The following is a 15,779-nucleotide window of genomic DNA, read 5'->3' on the forward strand; positions in this document are numbered from 1 at the left end:
GATGCGTCTGTTACGATCGTGCCTCGTTGGCCATTAATCGCATAAAATAGTTACACTTTTCTGAGTTTCCTTACGAACGAACTTTTTCAATATGCGAAGACAAGTTTGGCAGCAAACGCGACAGATGCAATTCACGAATGGTCCATTTAATCGAAGATGAATTTTCCCTGTCTCGACAATTCCATTTATCGGAACGAGATTTCTCTCAAGATCAGATTCATTGAATTTCTGCTGTGAGCTCTTTTGTTATTCGAAACATCGGCCAATATCTTCTTATATATCATTTCCTTATATTAATATTCATAAGAATAGACGAATCCAGTAATCTGGAATCGAGTTATCGGATGATTTAAAAAATTATAGTTGGTGGAAAAGAATCTCCGAAGGATTCCGAACGTTCCGAACATGCTCGGATGAATCGAGTTTTTTAATCTGAGACATTTTACGATAGGGCATATTTTTTGAAAAGAATTTCTCACGATAACGTTACAACGTAATCCCGATTATTTCAATTAACCGAAAGACAATTTGATATTTCCTAAGTACACTACATTAGAATACACTGCAATCTTTCTTCTATCTTCATACTCTGGTAAATACATGTTCTATAGAAGTAGATATTCTTTGCGTACACTCCTATACATGTATAGTATATCGTGTTCGCATCTTATATTAGCATATACATATACCGAAATTTCCCTAGGGTCATGTACATTATTTGAATCGGTAAATTTCGCAGCAATCTTACAAATCAAACTTTGAATACATTTGAATATATTTTATTTATAATCAACAAACTTTTTTACAGCAGTAAAGATCGAAATATGCCCACGAGTGGCGCAAGTTAGAAAATCTGTTTGTTATTAAACCAATGTTTCAAAAGTTTTGTTTCGATAAAACGCTATCTAAATCTAAACCATATATATACACACAACTGTGTTACAATTATACATACTATAAAAATTCTACGTTTATAACGTAAACTAAATCGTGCTTAAAGCTCTATATAAAGATTTCTTTAAACAATGATCACAGCAAGAACTTTTTAACCAATGCGTGTCGCAAATATTAATAATTTAATAGGATAAATTACTTTCTTTTTTACACGAGAAGAGCTATATATGTAGGTATTAAAATCTTATCCTTTGAATTAGGACATTTACTCTGTCTATCGATTATAAAGGAACTACAGACAGACAGACAGACAGACAGACAGACAGACAGACAGACAGACAGACAGACAGACAGACAGACACACCCGATAATGAAATCGGCAGAGTTAATGAATAACAATCAATTTCGTTCTATATGCGCTTACTGGCGGTTCTGTATAGCTTAATTTCAATTTATATGTTAAATTATTAAACTCTGTTGTTCGTTAAATCAGTGAAATTGGAATTTCAATGGCATAATTTTGTTAAGTATATATATTTCAAAGTATTAAATATCAATATACATACACGCAGTCTTTGTGCGTTCTATAGAAATTTGTCTTTAAATATCATTTTTGTTTAAATAAAATACTTGGACAAAAATTTAAGATGTCTTATGCCAAACTACTACTGCTAGTTTTATATAGATGTAAAATGCACCTCGTTCACCGAGATTAAATGTGTCAGACATTTCCTCTATTCTTTTATCTCGAGCTTGTATTTCCATATCTGTTTGTTTGATTTTTATGAACCGGTTAATTTTTCTTCGTGCCAATTAACTAATATTACCAATACATGTAATTCATGTAAATGAATTTCATATAAGAATTTTTTTTTACATTTATTCTTTATGTTAAGGTAACGTTAATTTTATTAATCATGATATAGAATGGGATAGAACGGATTATAATCGCTCAATTTTCAGTCGTTAGACATTTCGCAAGATGATGTCTGGACGGGATATACGACGGGATAAAAGACAGACCATCTCTTACGACCATTTTCAGCTTCTTGTCAATAATGTCGTTCGTCCGGACGAGTTAAAAGCCATCTAACATAAATTAAAATTTCTAGCACATCGTACGACGCGATTTTAAGTGCTATCAATATGATAGAAAATATCCACGGTAATGATAGACACATATAATTCGAAGCGAAAGCAATACAAAAAATAATTGTAATAACCACTTAATTTGATCATTATCGAGTTTCCTTTAAAATATTTGCGATACATTGACATATTGACACGAATAAAAATATATCTGCAAGATTCGTTTCACGGGAGCATCTCCATTTTCTTGGATCGTACGATCCTCTGTCCAAAAACAGATGCATTTTCGAAAACGAATTCATTTTATCAATGAACACGTACGTAAAGTGCAAATAATTAAATTCTTATTATAGTAAGAGAAGTAAGCAATGAATATAGATATTCTTATGGAAAATTAGTCTTGTACTTGAGTATCTATTAATAGTAATAAGCAGATACTTCAATGGCAATATCTTCTAGGAAGTACGTAATTCGAATGGCACGGCATTAATTAATTGGTTAGGGTTTACCCTCGATATAAAGAAAAGTAAGAGTGATAAATGCGTTTGCCGAGTCGTCCTAGCTAGAGTGAACGAATAAAGTAAAAATGTAAGATCTTGTCTACGTATAGTGAATGCAACGGTAATTATCATAAAATTAAAGGAAAATATAAGTACATATAACATATACCTATGTTACCTCCAGTAGTCAATGGTACACGCACTCGCTACTCGCTACTCGTTAGTCACTCACTACTTGATACTTATACAAGATACTCCATATCCGAATATTCGATACTAATTTTGAAAATCAACTGGAGTCGTTCCCAGAAGAAGAGGAAGAAGACGAAGAAGAAGACGAAGAAGAAGACGAAGGGGATGACGAAGAGAAAGTAGGAGAGAGAGAGAGAGAGGAAGTAGAAGAGGAAGAAGAGGAGGAGGAGGAAGAAGAAGGATAAAGCTTGGTTCGTAACCTGCTTCTAGTCACTGTTCTCGCTGTCAGACATCGAATAACGTTTGAAAATTATCTATACGGAAAATAAATTTTACCACCGTTCTAGACTCGACGAACAACGAGGGTGTGGTCAAAGAGTGGAAGAAGGGCCAATTGATGCTATTGCAGATAGCAGTGAGAAATCAGAGTACGGATTCAAATCGGGAAAAATCGCACTGTAAAATCGCAATGGAAGCGGCGTTCTCAATTTTATTCGTTTAATCTCGGATTACGTTGCAGCACTACGTACATATATAATATAATATATATATTTTGGAATAGATATTTTTGAAAATAGATTTCTACTCGGTATCACCTAGAGATACTTGTACAATACGTAGTAATACTTTCATTAAGGGAGCGAGATATAAATATACACTTCAGATACATCGAATATCTATTTGTATTGTATTGTATCATTTTATAAATGTGTGTAAGGAGAAATGTATCGTAACGTATGACGCTTGGTATTTGCATTTGTTTGTAAATAAATATATTTGTCATACATACGCATCAGAATATTTGTCCACGTGCTTGCTAACTTTCAGTCAAGTTGTGTGAAATTCTCTAGGCGAACAATGCAACAATTCGTACTCTCTCAGCTATGTAAACTGCTATGCGGTTTGACAGGAGTTCGATTCATCTCAAGTATCATCGCTAGCGATCCATCGTATCGATAGGATAAAGCATCGGATATCTCACGTATGTTTTACAACTATGTGGGTAGCCCGACGGATTTAATCCACCTCGATTTAGTACGCTGCCCTGATATATCTTTATTCTAATTACGAGATAAAAAATCGATGGTACGAGCAAAATTGCTTGTTAACGCGGTTTTCTTTTGCCGGCAACTTTTTTACTCACCGATGTGATGGAACGTTAGAGAAATGTATTTTTTGTTCGACGCTGATCACAACTGTCGTAAAACTTTTCGTCTTTCTGCTACCATCCAGGATTACTTTCATTCCTTTTTCAACCGGATTCCACTACGTTAAAAATTGTTTGGTCAATAAAAAGTAAAAGTGCTTTACGAACGATGGAACGAGCGACTTTAAAACGAACTTTCGGTAAAGAGAGACAAGCTTTGATCGATACATTGCCGAATTTATACTGTACATGACTACAGTGAAGATGGTCGAGAGGTGGAAATTACAACCAGCAAAAGTCATTGATACCGATTCGGTTCGCTATTCAGTTGCTTCGTTAAATATTATTTTTTCCGAAAGTCTCGTAAGAAATAGAAAAATGTTACATTGCGGATCTGCGGTGAATTTCTTATTCAAAAAACCGTAACGAACGTTTCCTCTGATATTCCATTTAGTGATCTCCATGGCGACTTAGCAACAATGATGTTAGTAACAGGGTTGATTTTTATTCGTATCATTTGGAACGAATTTATAATTTCAGTTCCATTCTTCGTAATAAATGTCCGTAATAAAACGAAGAATCGCGCTATTTCTATCTTTTTTCTCGCTGTATAGTAATCGTAAATATATCAAAGTTTAAGAAAGTGTAACTTTGTATGTAAGTGGTCTGAGAGAATGAGAGCTTAATTTATTATTAAGTGACCAAACTACCGTAACATGACATATTTATATTTTAAAAAATATGTATGCTGTTTATTAGCACGCGTGCAGAAAATTATAAACTACCGTTATTTAGAAGACGAATGCTAATTCAGAAAGAGCGGATAGAGCAGATAGAGCAGATGGAAATAATATAATTACGATTAATGTCGATTAGGTTACGAGAGAATAAAAGTACAAGTTTGTTAAAAGCAATTGAAATTGAAAAAATGCTAAAACTACTTTTTATGTTGCAGGGCTAAAGCTGTTTTCGCGGAGGGTGCGATGGAACGAGTTTTCAATGAAATTGCGGACGTGAGAAAATGTTGCGAAACGTAGTTGGAGCAAACGAAAGGAATCGACAGTACGATGCTGAAACGTCGATTGAAACGAGGATCGTCGGAAGTATCATGGAAACAGGCATGATTGTGAACAGAGACAGAAGCATTCTTATCTTCGTTCGAAATGGCGAATATCTGCAAGTAATTTTCTGTTAGTCCCTGGACGTGGCGAAAAAGGGTTGTTGAAAGGTATCTGCCGTGAACCGGTGCGATTCCCCATGTATCTTTAATGCAATATTTCTCCTCTGGAATTCAATGTACTTAATAGGCGTATTCCCTCATCACGTACACAGAAATGGTTCGTCGTTCGCGCGACAAACAACGATTCTTGGTATCGGTTGTAACTCGAAATAGAGGAGGATCTTTTCGGAGATATTGGCACGGAATGTCGTTCGATCGTCGTTGCGAATAATCGTCTTTCCGATTTCAAGTCGAGATCTTGCCGAGAGTAGAAAGCTATCTAGGAATTCTTAGTATCTATCATCCTTGTATCTGAAACTAATTCTCAAAGGGGAATATTTGAACTGTGCGAAAATTAACAAGAACAACGGGAAAGCGGTTGCACGGAAGATGAGAGGCGAATCTTCTTTCGTAACGACAAACAGATAACGAGTAGAGAAGGAAAAATAAACAACGCTGATTGACGATCGACTTATCATTCGCGATAAAGGGCAGAGGATAGGAAAGAATACGCTATAAAAATCTATATAGATAAAAGGACGCAAAAGAAATTTGGTACGACGCAAAGTGACGCAAGACGCATAAACAGTAAGGGCAAAAAGGTGAAGAAACGGAAGCGTGAAAGGCTGGTCGATGTATTTTGAAGTGCGCTCGAGGCGTGAAATGAAATAACGTAAAGTTTACATGGTGTTCGGTGTTCAAGATGTCAGTCCATCGGGTGGTAATTCGTGGAGAATTGCGGTCAGAGTTTCTTTAACGATACCGGCTAAACGTTCTTAGTCGTGGATGTTAGAATCGTGAAATGCGAGAATACAACAGGAAAGACGCTGCTATCGTTACGACAAAACGTGATAAGAAAGCATAGGTACATTGGCAGATTTTTCGCGTGAGAGGAAAAAGTGAGAAGAAAGAATGAGTTAATCCAGCGAAACGTTGACGATCCAGGGAAAGAGCGATGCAAGGAATAAAGAAGGAGAATGGATTAGCATCGTCGATGGAAAATCTATATCGTGTGAAATGGCATCAGTCTGGATCGTTCTATCTAGAATATTGATATTCGGATGAAAAAAATCTTCTTCGCCGTATAAAAGTAACCCACGAAAACAATACGAATTGGTCCAATAGGTCAATGGCTGAGCACTTGCTCGTTAATCGAATGGAAGCCTGTTAGAGGCGCTCGCGCGTGAAACAGAAGTAGAAGCGAGCATAGTCGGTGACTCGGCCATGCCAGTTGTCCGCCTGCCTCGTGCCGCAAACAAAATCTGCATAAAGTGGCATCAACTTCATTATACCTGTATCGTATCGATATGGAAGAGATGAAACGCGTTCCTGTCTTTGAATACTCTGCAAATCGTCTCAGAATTGGCGATCGTTGCCACCTAAAAAGTTAATAAAACAAACTGTGACATCGAAAAACGATAAAATATAACGATCTGATTAACGTAGCCGTAATATGTGCCGGTATAGTATATGATAAATCGTAGGGCTGATTTGACACAAGTGTGAATCGTAAAAAGGTAAAGCGAAAAGTGATTGGAAAAACTACTTTAATACGTTCGTCTTGAACTGTTTAAACGAATCGTGTTGATCGAATGTTTTGAAATTGGTATTTGTGCGAGGTGCGTAGTCACCTCTACGTCATTTCCAATAAAAGAAGCTAATTTCAAATAAATGTGTAACGCGTAAAAATGTGCTTATTCGTATTAAATTAATAGATCAAAATCAAAAGATAATCGAAAGATCCGAAGATAGATAGTTTGTCAGCAAATTAACAAATTTTGCGAGGAAAATGCAGAGCCTCCAAGTTTTCGTAAATTCAACGCCCGACCCGTTCAACATGACGCTACTGATGGAAAATAACACTTACTACAATAACACAAATATCACGGATTTACAATTGAGAAATCAATTCATACTTCCGTGGTGGAGACAAATGATCTGGACCTTGTTGTTCGCCTGTATGATCGTCGTGGCAACTGGTGGCAACCTGATAGTCATTTGGATTGTATTAGCGCACAAACGGATGCGCACGGTCACTAATTATTTCTTGGTAAACTTGAGCATCGCAGACGCGATGGTGTCTACGCTGAACGTTACCTTCAATTACATCTACATGTTGAACAGTCACTGGCCCTTTGGCACGCTCTACTGCAAGATCTGCCAGTTCGTCGCTGTGCTCACTATATGCGCCAGTGTCTTCACTTTAATGGCAATTTCTATAGATAGGTAAGCGCGTTATTCTTATTCAGAAGTCGAGCCGAACAAAATTTTCATATTCATATATTCATTTATTTGTCGTTGTTTAGTAAGAAATTGTATAGATAGAAGTAATCTAACAATTAGAAGAGAGACAAAGTACTCTTCTGTTTGTCGTGAATTGTTTATCGAGCTGTTTGACTTTGTCAGACATACGTAAATATTTGCATTTTAATACATCGGAATCGAAATTGCATGATCAATTTCAGTGATATTTCGATATTTATTTATGACGAGTTTCGACAATTATACGCAATATCGGATAATACCTTATCTTAATATAGTCAGCCTCTGGCTGAAACTAAACTTCTATCTAATTGAACTCCTATTATCAAGGATTATGATTTAGAACTCGACGACCTCGACTGCTTCGAGCCAAAGTACGCGGCGGTGTTTGAAAGCCGATTAAATACAATTTAATAGCTAATTAATTTTGCTCCAATAGTTACGATCGAGAGTCTTAGGAAAAGATCGAAAAGATGAAATCTGTGAAATGGAACCGCCATGCGAGAGATTACACGTCCATAAACTGGACGAATATGCGGTTAGCTTTGGCCTCGAATGCGCGCACATAGAAACGCCACCTTGACAATTCGTCGCTCCAGGAAAATAAATAACGCTCGGGCCAGACTACAGACGGGCGAAACAGCAGATGAAAATCACGATCTCAAAGACGGAAATGCAGCTTTCTCTGTAGGCAGACATTCCAATCTTTGTTGGACAATTTTAACTGTGCTGTGTACGTGGAAACGTACAAAGAAAACGTAATTTCCGATTCACTGCCTTTTTCCTGAAATTTAAATTTAACCCTTTAATCAACCGACTTTTACTTCTACTTGATAATCATTTATATGTAATACTATTAAGTAGTTCCGCACAACTGCTGGTTATAGCATGTAATGATATTTTTTTCTTTTTTTCTTTTTTTCTTTTTTTAGCAAGGTATTATTTAACATTTTGATCTATTATCGATAAAATAATTATTCGGTTATTTTTTTAATCATAAAATTCTTAATAATTGGTTGAAATGTTTCAAAATTTCCAAGCTCGTGTCGAATATTAATGAAACGCTTGTGAAATAATTCTTTTCAAGTAGCTATACTACATACATACATATTTTATTCATTCCCGGTGTGTAAGTATGTAATAATAATAATTAAATAACAGATTTATGAAAATTTAAGTAGTAGTAGTAGTAACTTGGTCCGTTTCGCTAGAGTCAAAGATAAACAAACCTAACTGGAACGTTTCCCGTAATTACAGGTATTACAGGTATTACAGATATTACAGGTATAAAGATAATACTTCAAACTGCATTATTGTCGGTATCAAACTCTGACTGTGTTTATTTACGAATCGCATAAATTATCGTCCTTTTAATATATATTCGCAGTTACGATTACAAGTATTTTAGAAAAATATACGAAATACATGTAAAATACTTGTGCGAAAGCGCGTCGCCTATAGCCGTAAGTAATCTCTTCGTTTGCGAGGTCGGACGAAAGTTAACTTAACGCGTCGCGTAGCCTCGTCGAAAAACTCCTCGAGAACCTGCCACAAAATGATACACGGTATACTTATGGTAGTAGTACAGAAACAACAAATAAGTCTGAAGCTTCTGAACGGGTGGGTCAAAGCTCTTTTGCGAATATTAACCGCGAGAATCTCTTCGGAAAAATCTATTTAAAAACCATACTTTTGGTGGCGGCATTTTTTCGATCACGATCAAGCATAGGTAGACCGTAAACGACATCGAATCGAATCGAATCGAATGGAATCGGCGTCGATGATTTCCAATAGCTCGATAGCCCCGTGACTATATCGAAGAATTATGCTTCAACGATTCGGAGAGAAGAACGTGAATGGCACGGCACGTCGTACTCGCATGCCTGTGACACTGCCGATAAATGATAATGTGCGTTATCGAGACTGCAAGAGAAGCTCAGGTTCCAGAATTTCTGGTGGAACGAACGGCATTTCAATTGTGAAAGAAACCATCACGATTCGCTGTGAGTACGTGTATGCGCAATATATAGGTTGAGTCTCGACTAAACTCGAGTATCTTCGACGCATACCATCTTTCCTAGTATTAAATAGTTAACAGGTCGTATTAACGGTCAAGTTATCAGCCGAATAACTGGGCGATTTTCACTGCCCTCGTTTTCTTTACATTGTCAAATAACAAAATGACGATAGCTAAAATAATAGCCGTCTGATGTAAATGCTCCGGCTTGAACCAAGTGTAATATATTTTTTGGTGTGCCAGAAAATTTTATCAATTGGTTTATGTTCGCCGTAAAGTTAAAAGAGATTGAAAATCGCTGGAATAATCGAAATCGATCGATGCAGAAACAAGCGACAGGCATCGAAAGATGTAAAGAGGACTGTACGCTCTACCTTATACATTGCAACATATTGCGATTTGTGATTAGGGTTTGCCATCCCGGATTCGGCTGTCTCGATGCTCGCTTGTATCCAAAATCCGAACCGTCAGCCCCCACCGATCATCCGCGCTATCATGCTATACATACATGTATATGTGCATTGCATACGGTGATCTGGCATGCGTCAGACGCACCTATGCTAATATACTGGATAGCAATGCATTTGTTTTTCTAGAAGTGGTTTTCAAGTGTTGCGTTCGCATCAGACGCATTAGAAGCAGTCTGAATCAGCTATCCAGCTACAATCTATAATTTACAGAAGCTTTTATTTTCGGACATTGTAGCTAATCTAAAAAATAGCGACAAGAGTGCAGGATTCAGGCGGGAAAATTCGAGCTTTTAATGCCCCTTATCCTAGATTAGTGATTTTATAAATGACAACCCTATTTGCGACGCATGCGTCGACAACCAGGTTTCACGTTAACGTTCATGATTAGTGTACACGTTAGAATATATGTAGATGCGTATCGGCGAAACGGTGTCGACAGCAATTTGTATCGATGCTAACAACGATGGAAATTGAGAAAAAAGACTAATCGTCGGTAAAGAGGCGAGAATCGAATCAAGAAGTGAGACAGATCTCTACGATTGCACGTGAATGGGAAGCATTGTGAATAACGTTAATCGCCCATCACGTCGATACCTCTGAATTGTCAATTGGAAGCAAAGTCGTTTAAGATTGGTTCGTTACGAGCAAAGAGCACCCGAGAGAGTGTCGCGTAAACTTGAGACTTGGATTATAAGAACAAGAAGGTTGAGCCGTAACCCAACTATTAACTTTCTTTTTGTCAAGCTTTATTATAAATTTAATGATTACGATGATCTTACAGAGGTAGAATTCTACTGAATCAGGGAAAGGCTGAACAAGAACTGCTCGAGCTGACTCGAGTCTCGACTTATATGCGTTTTGGTTTGTGGATGTTGAGGGGCTCGGTGTAGTTTATGATGCGCAAAAGAGTCCGAGGGTCGGGGGTCGATGTCTCATCTCTGGTGTGGATTAAGATGTGGTTGATGAATGCCTCGCTTGGAAATTAATATTAATAACAGGAACGGGAAGACCGAGACAGACGCATTTTCAAAATGATAGATCGATGCTATAAGCGAAAGTCAAATGATAGAAGCAGTTTATAAAACATATTTGGTCGTTATTATCTATCCTCGTTTGTGAAGAATTATGAAAATATTAGAAAATTAAGTATTTACCAAATAATACGTACAATTATAAATGATATTAAGAATTCTTAAAATAGACAAGTAGGATTGTTACGAATCGATTCAAACTCAAATACCAAGTATAAAAGAATAAAATTATTCTATTATCACCTTGGAGTACATATTAAAGGGAATGGTGCGGCAGAAAATGTATAGAAGATGAGATTTCTAACGTTATGCTTGCAATTTCGTACATCAGTGAATTGTGTGCTGAAAAGCACAAACTTGCAATGTAAACGTACTCTACAAAGAATACGTAGAAAGAAGCGATGGCGCAGAAAATACTTTGTATATATGTGGCAAAAATTTCGTACGTAGCGAGAATTTCATTCGATTATGTATGGGGCAAGTGACCTTTCTTTTCTGCCATCCTTTCCTCTTCTGCCATTCTTTTCTGCATGAAAGGAAGAACGCAACACTGATATGTGTAGTTGTGCCGGTCGTTCGTCAACGAATGAATATAATTTCAAGGATTGTGTTAATTTTCGTAAAATCGCTTATGACGATTATAACGCTTATAAGGAGGCAAGTAAAAATCTAACCGAATATTGTTAAACGTTCGTTTCATCGAAACTCGATTTACAGAAATTTGGATAATCAAATCGCCTAACGATAACGCTTAACGACTGGCTTCGTGCAACGGAACGATTTCATTGTCTCGACAAAGTCGCTTATTACTCGTTAATGAACGTTGAAAGGAAATCTCCTGTTCGCAACTATAATATAACACTCGATATAATTGTTGTAACGTGCGACTAACTGTACGATAATTTTATTAATATTTATATACATATTCGCATATTATGCCAATGTTATGGTAGAGGAAACTTTGAAGCACTAAAGATTTATTTGCGGATAAAAGACGCCTAGAATGAAAAGGAAAAAAATTGAAAATAACACGATTCTAATTACGAGTCTTTGTTTTACTTAATATCTGACTTGAATGTAAAACGAGCGTCTTATATGTATATGAGAAGCATTTTATATGGAAAAAGTGTGGAATTGTAAGTAAGAGAGAAGAGGTTATCCTTGGCAAGAGTTAGAAAGTCGCGTATTACATGTAAATATCTGGTTTCTTCGCCAATGATTTTAGGCTGGTTTCGTTAATTATCTAGGGGTATCAGAGAATATCTACGCGAGAAAAGGTTTAGGCCAGTTAAAGGAAAAGGCAGATGATTAAACGCATGGAGAATGAATCGGAAAACCGACAGAACGACGAGATATGTACAGGGTGGAAGGAAAGTAAGCAGCGCAATGTGATTGATTGTATATCCTCGCCTCATCTCGGCGATATGTAGTCTGTTTGGGACTAATATATATATATAATAGAGAAGCTATCGCAAAATCGATGTCAAACTTCGGACTTAAATTTTGTTATCGCATCGTATTCTACTCTCTCAGCGGGATCAAATTTGTCAAAGGAACTATGGGCCGCTCTCTTGTCAAATTCAACCGTTCTCTCTTGACAAACATACGTTAAATCTTCTTACATCGACATCCTTTTTCGATATCTTTACATTCCGCGGTCAGATAGGAATGCAACATAGTTCTTCTTCATGGTCAAATTTCATACAACCAGCAGATAACAAGTTATTTTAATTAATGGCACTTTTATCACTTATCGAGTTATCGTCTACGAGCTTCCTTCTGTACGCGACAACCGTGTAGTACTCTACGTATTTATAATACTCGCTCTAGTCACTCTAGTTACATTTGCCAATAAATCGATTAAATATGTTCATCTTCTTACTACGAAGATATGCATAAATAAACAGGAAAATATGAAGATCCGTGTGAATCGAAATACAAACGTGGACATAAACCATAATTCGAATTTTAATCAAAATGCCTATGGTGCTATTTCCCGACCATTGGAAAACCGATTAAAATTCCAATGCCACTGTTGGTGTCGGTAGTGCGAAGGTTCGATCGATCGGCAAAAAGATTCCTGTACTCGACAGAAAATAACGCGTGAATCTTAATTTCATCGTCAGTAACGAAAGATACGATTTCAAAGTCTGGCGTGTCAAACTGGTGTCTATGTTATAATTTTAAATGCTTTATAATCGAATCGATGGTAAATGATAATTTATACATATGTACGTATATGAAAAGTAGTATCACGCAAATTATTACAACCGTTAGCAACACCGCAATCTTTACCGCAATCGTAAATGATTTCTGACAGTGTTTCTGACATGTAAGCACACAACGGCACTCAATATCAATTGTAAAAAAACGTTATGAGCTTTCGCACGTACGACGTACTCGAAAATGCGTTACTTTACTTTACTTTTCTACCATACTTACCTCTACCATATTTACCTTTCGATCTTTCGAAATTATTCTCTTGAAATCTTATTAAAAGTATGACGTAGACATTCACAATGAAGAAATTTCTTCGCATACAAAGTTTTGCATATCTTGCATACTGGAAACATACTTGGTAGATTGGTAGGATACGTTAACCGAATCTCTTAGATTTATTTCCTCTCTGACGTAGATCGCGAAATGAATGTCGAGTAACTGGTCGGATCTGTATTCGGATCTGTTTGAAAGCGACCTGTGTCGAATTGCACGAAACATAACTGTCCGGTGTTTCTCGTGACTTGGACACGGTATTTCCTTTATTGCGAAAAGAACGCACTTTGATCGATCGATTCGTTAGCGAAGCGGCAATATCATTGTTCAATATCGGTATGCTTATAAATGGAGGATAACGGGAACATTTGTGAGTGTGGCCTTTGCACGGCTTTGCCTATGAAATTATAGAGAGAATAAGAGAGCGGTAAAAAGTAGGATGAGCATAAGCCGGATACGTGGATGTGGACGTGAGAAATGGAAAGACATCGCTGGATGCTTCTAGAAAAGGGAACGTATCAGACTCGCGCATCTAACGAATTAACGAAGGCAGGAGATTTTCGAAGAAAAAATAATCAACATATTTTTTTATCCGTATGCAATCGTATAACGCGGTAACAGTGTTAAAACTATTTATGGAATAGCTCTGGAATTAGAGATCGTGGGAAAAAGTTCTGCTTAATTACAAAGACTCGAGACACGATACGTGGATAAATGTACTTGTTAGAAAGATATAATTAAGAAAAATAGAATATTAGAGCGGTATGCTGGATTCAAGGAAAGTAAAGTGGATTTAGGGCAAGTAACGATCGAATAAGTATAGATTGAAATAAACGTAAGACAAAAGATGAAAAGCACGAGAATGATCGAAGTACGAAAGATTCAGGTGGATAAAATCGATCGAGTGTCTAGTTTCTAGAAGATGAGAGATGCTTCGAGTTGGTAAGTGGTAACGTGTATGCAGTTTCTCGCACGATTGCGTTCACAAGACATCGGACAGTTTGCAGAAATTTCAGGTCAAGATATCGTCCGCGTGAAGCATCGAGTTGCGAGAAGCTATCGTTTCTGAAACTTTTGTACGTTGATAGAATGCGCTTTCGTGCTGGCATGTCACATAACTTTCATATTCTTTAAAACTTGTACTTTTCCTTATATTTAAAAGTAAAGATTAAAATGGACCATAGTCGCAAGGCATTTCTTACGCATATATATATATATATGATATACCGGTACGCATATTGTACGTAGTAACAAACTAACAAAAGATGACATTTTTACGCAATCTTCGCGCACATTTCAATTACTCGAAACACTTGTTGAAAAATGTTGTTTTACTTTTTTTTTATAATATTGTTTTAACAGCAACATAGAAGGGCGGTATATTGCATATAAATACGTATGTGCTTTCAATTGGATCTACTGATTAGACAAGTTACGAAATAAAATGAATAAAAAAAGCTCTTGGAAAGATTGTCGACCAATAGGTCGAAGCAAACGAAAATCACGTTTGAAAAAAAGTCAACGTGCAGCAAGTGATTTTCTTAAGCGTCTTCGTCGATCAGATTCTTCGAGCTACCCTGTTCTGTAATTATTATTATCTCACATTTTATAGAGTACGGTGTATGATTAAAATACCCGTAATTGCCTATACAAACAGTTATTCTACACCTTAGATACGTATAACGAGATACCTAAGAATTCATATTATTTTTTATATGAAACGTGCGATTGGGGTGATAAACACGTTGATATTTCCAGTTCAAACCTTAAACTTCGAAACCTTAATTTATAAGCAGAGCCACCCTTCTCTTTACGCATATGGCATCAAAATTATTTATATAAACATCGCATTAACGTACATCGACAAACATGTTATGTTGCTCGATCAAGTATCGTTATATTAAACATCTATGTAACATACGGCGAACAGCATTCAGAAATTGCGATATAATTATAGCTGAAGGTAAATTATATGTCTTATGTAGAGGTACTTAGGTATATATCGTTGTCCATATACATGATGAACCGAACAGACTATTATTATTTAACAAATATATATATATATGTAGTAATTATTGTAGGACGAACGATTCGAATAGACCAATTTTTAGTCTTAATAATAATTTGTTGTATACGTGAAACGTTTTGTTGGAAGTTGGCTTTATCGAAGTTTACGCAAAGAAAGTGGACATTCTTTAGCATCTAAAATCTCAATTCTATTTCAAAGGCGAGGATATATTCAACTCGTATGCATTTCAAAGATACTTCTGTTTACAGTGGATTTGACATTCAACAGACGTAAACCTTCCGTCGTAAACATTCTATAGTGACCTATATTCCAAAAGCCGCATAAGAATTGTTCGATCGTTACCGTTTCGTTTACTATCATAAACTTGTACTTTTTTAATGCCTACTATACATATACATTTACTTTTAATTATGGAAGAAAAATTATTTTGGCAATT

At 36.4% G+C, this 15,779-nt stretch overlaps 1 protein-coding gene across 3 annotated transcripts in view; it reads left to right on the plus strand.

Annotated features, from left to right (window-relative positions):
* Positions 1 to 15,779, plus strand: part of LOC100650787 (tachykinin-like peptides receptor 99D) — a 50,411-nt gene that overhangs the window by 19,800 nt on the left and 14,832 nt on the right. For all 3 annotated transcript variants that reach the window (XM_048412487.1, XM_048412488.1, XM_048412486.1), the window contains exon 2: positions 4,778 to 7,267. In XM_048412487.1, the coding sequence (XP_048268444.1) occupies positions 6,831 to 7,267 (437 nt within the window). In that variant the 5' untranslated portion in view covers positions 4,778 to 6,830. The remainder of the gene's footprint in view (positions 1 to 4,777; positions 7,268 to 15,779) is intronic.

Source organism: Bombus terrestris, chromosome 15, assembly GCF_910591885.1.
Source record: "Bombus terrestris chromosome 15, iyBomTerr1.2, whole genome shotgun sequence".
Classification (NCBI taxonomy): Eukaryota; Metazoa; Arthropoda; class Insecta; order Hymenoptera; family Apidae; genus Bombus; species Bombus terrestris.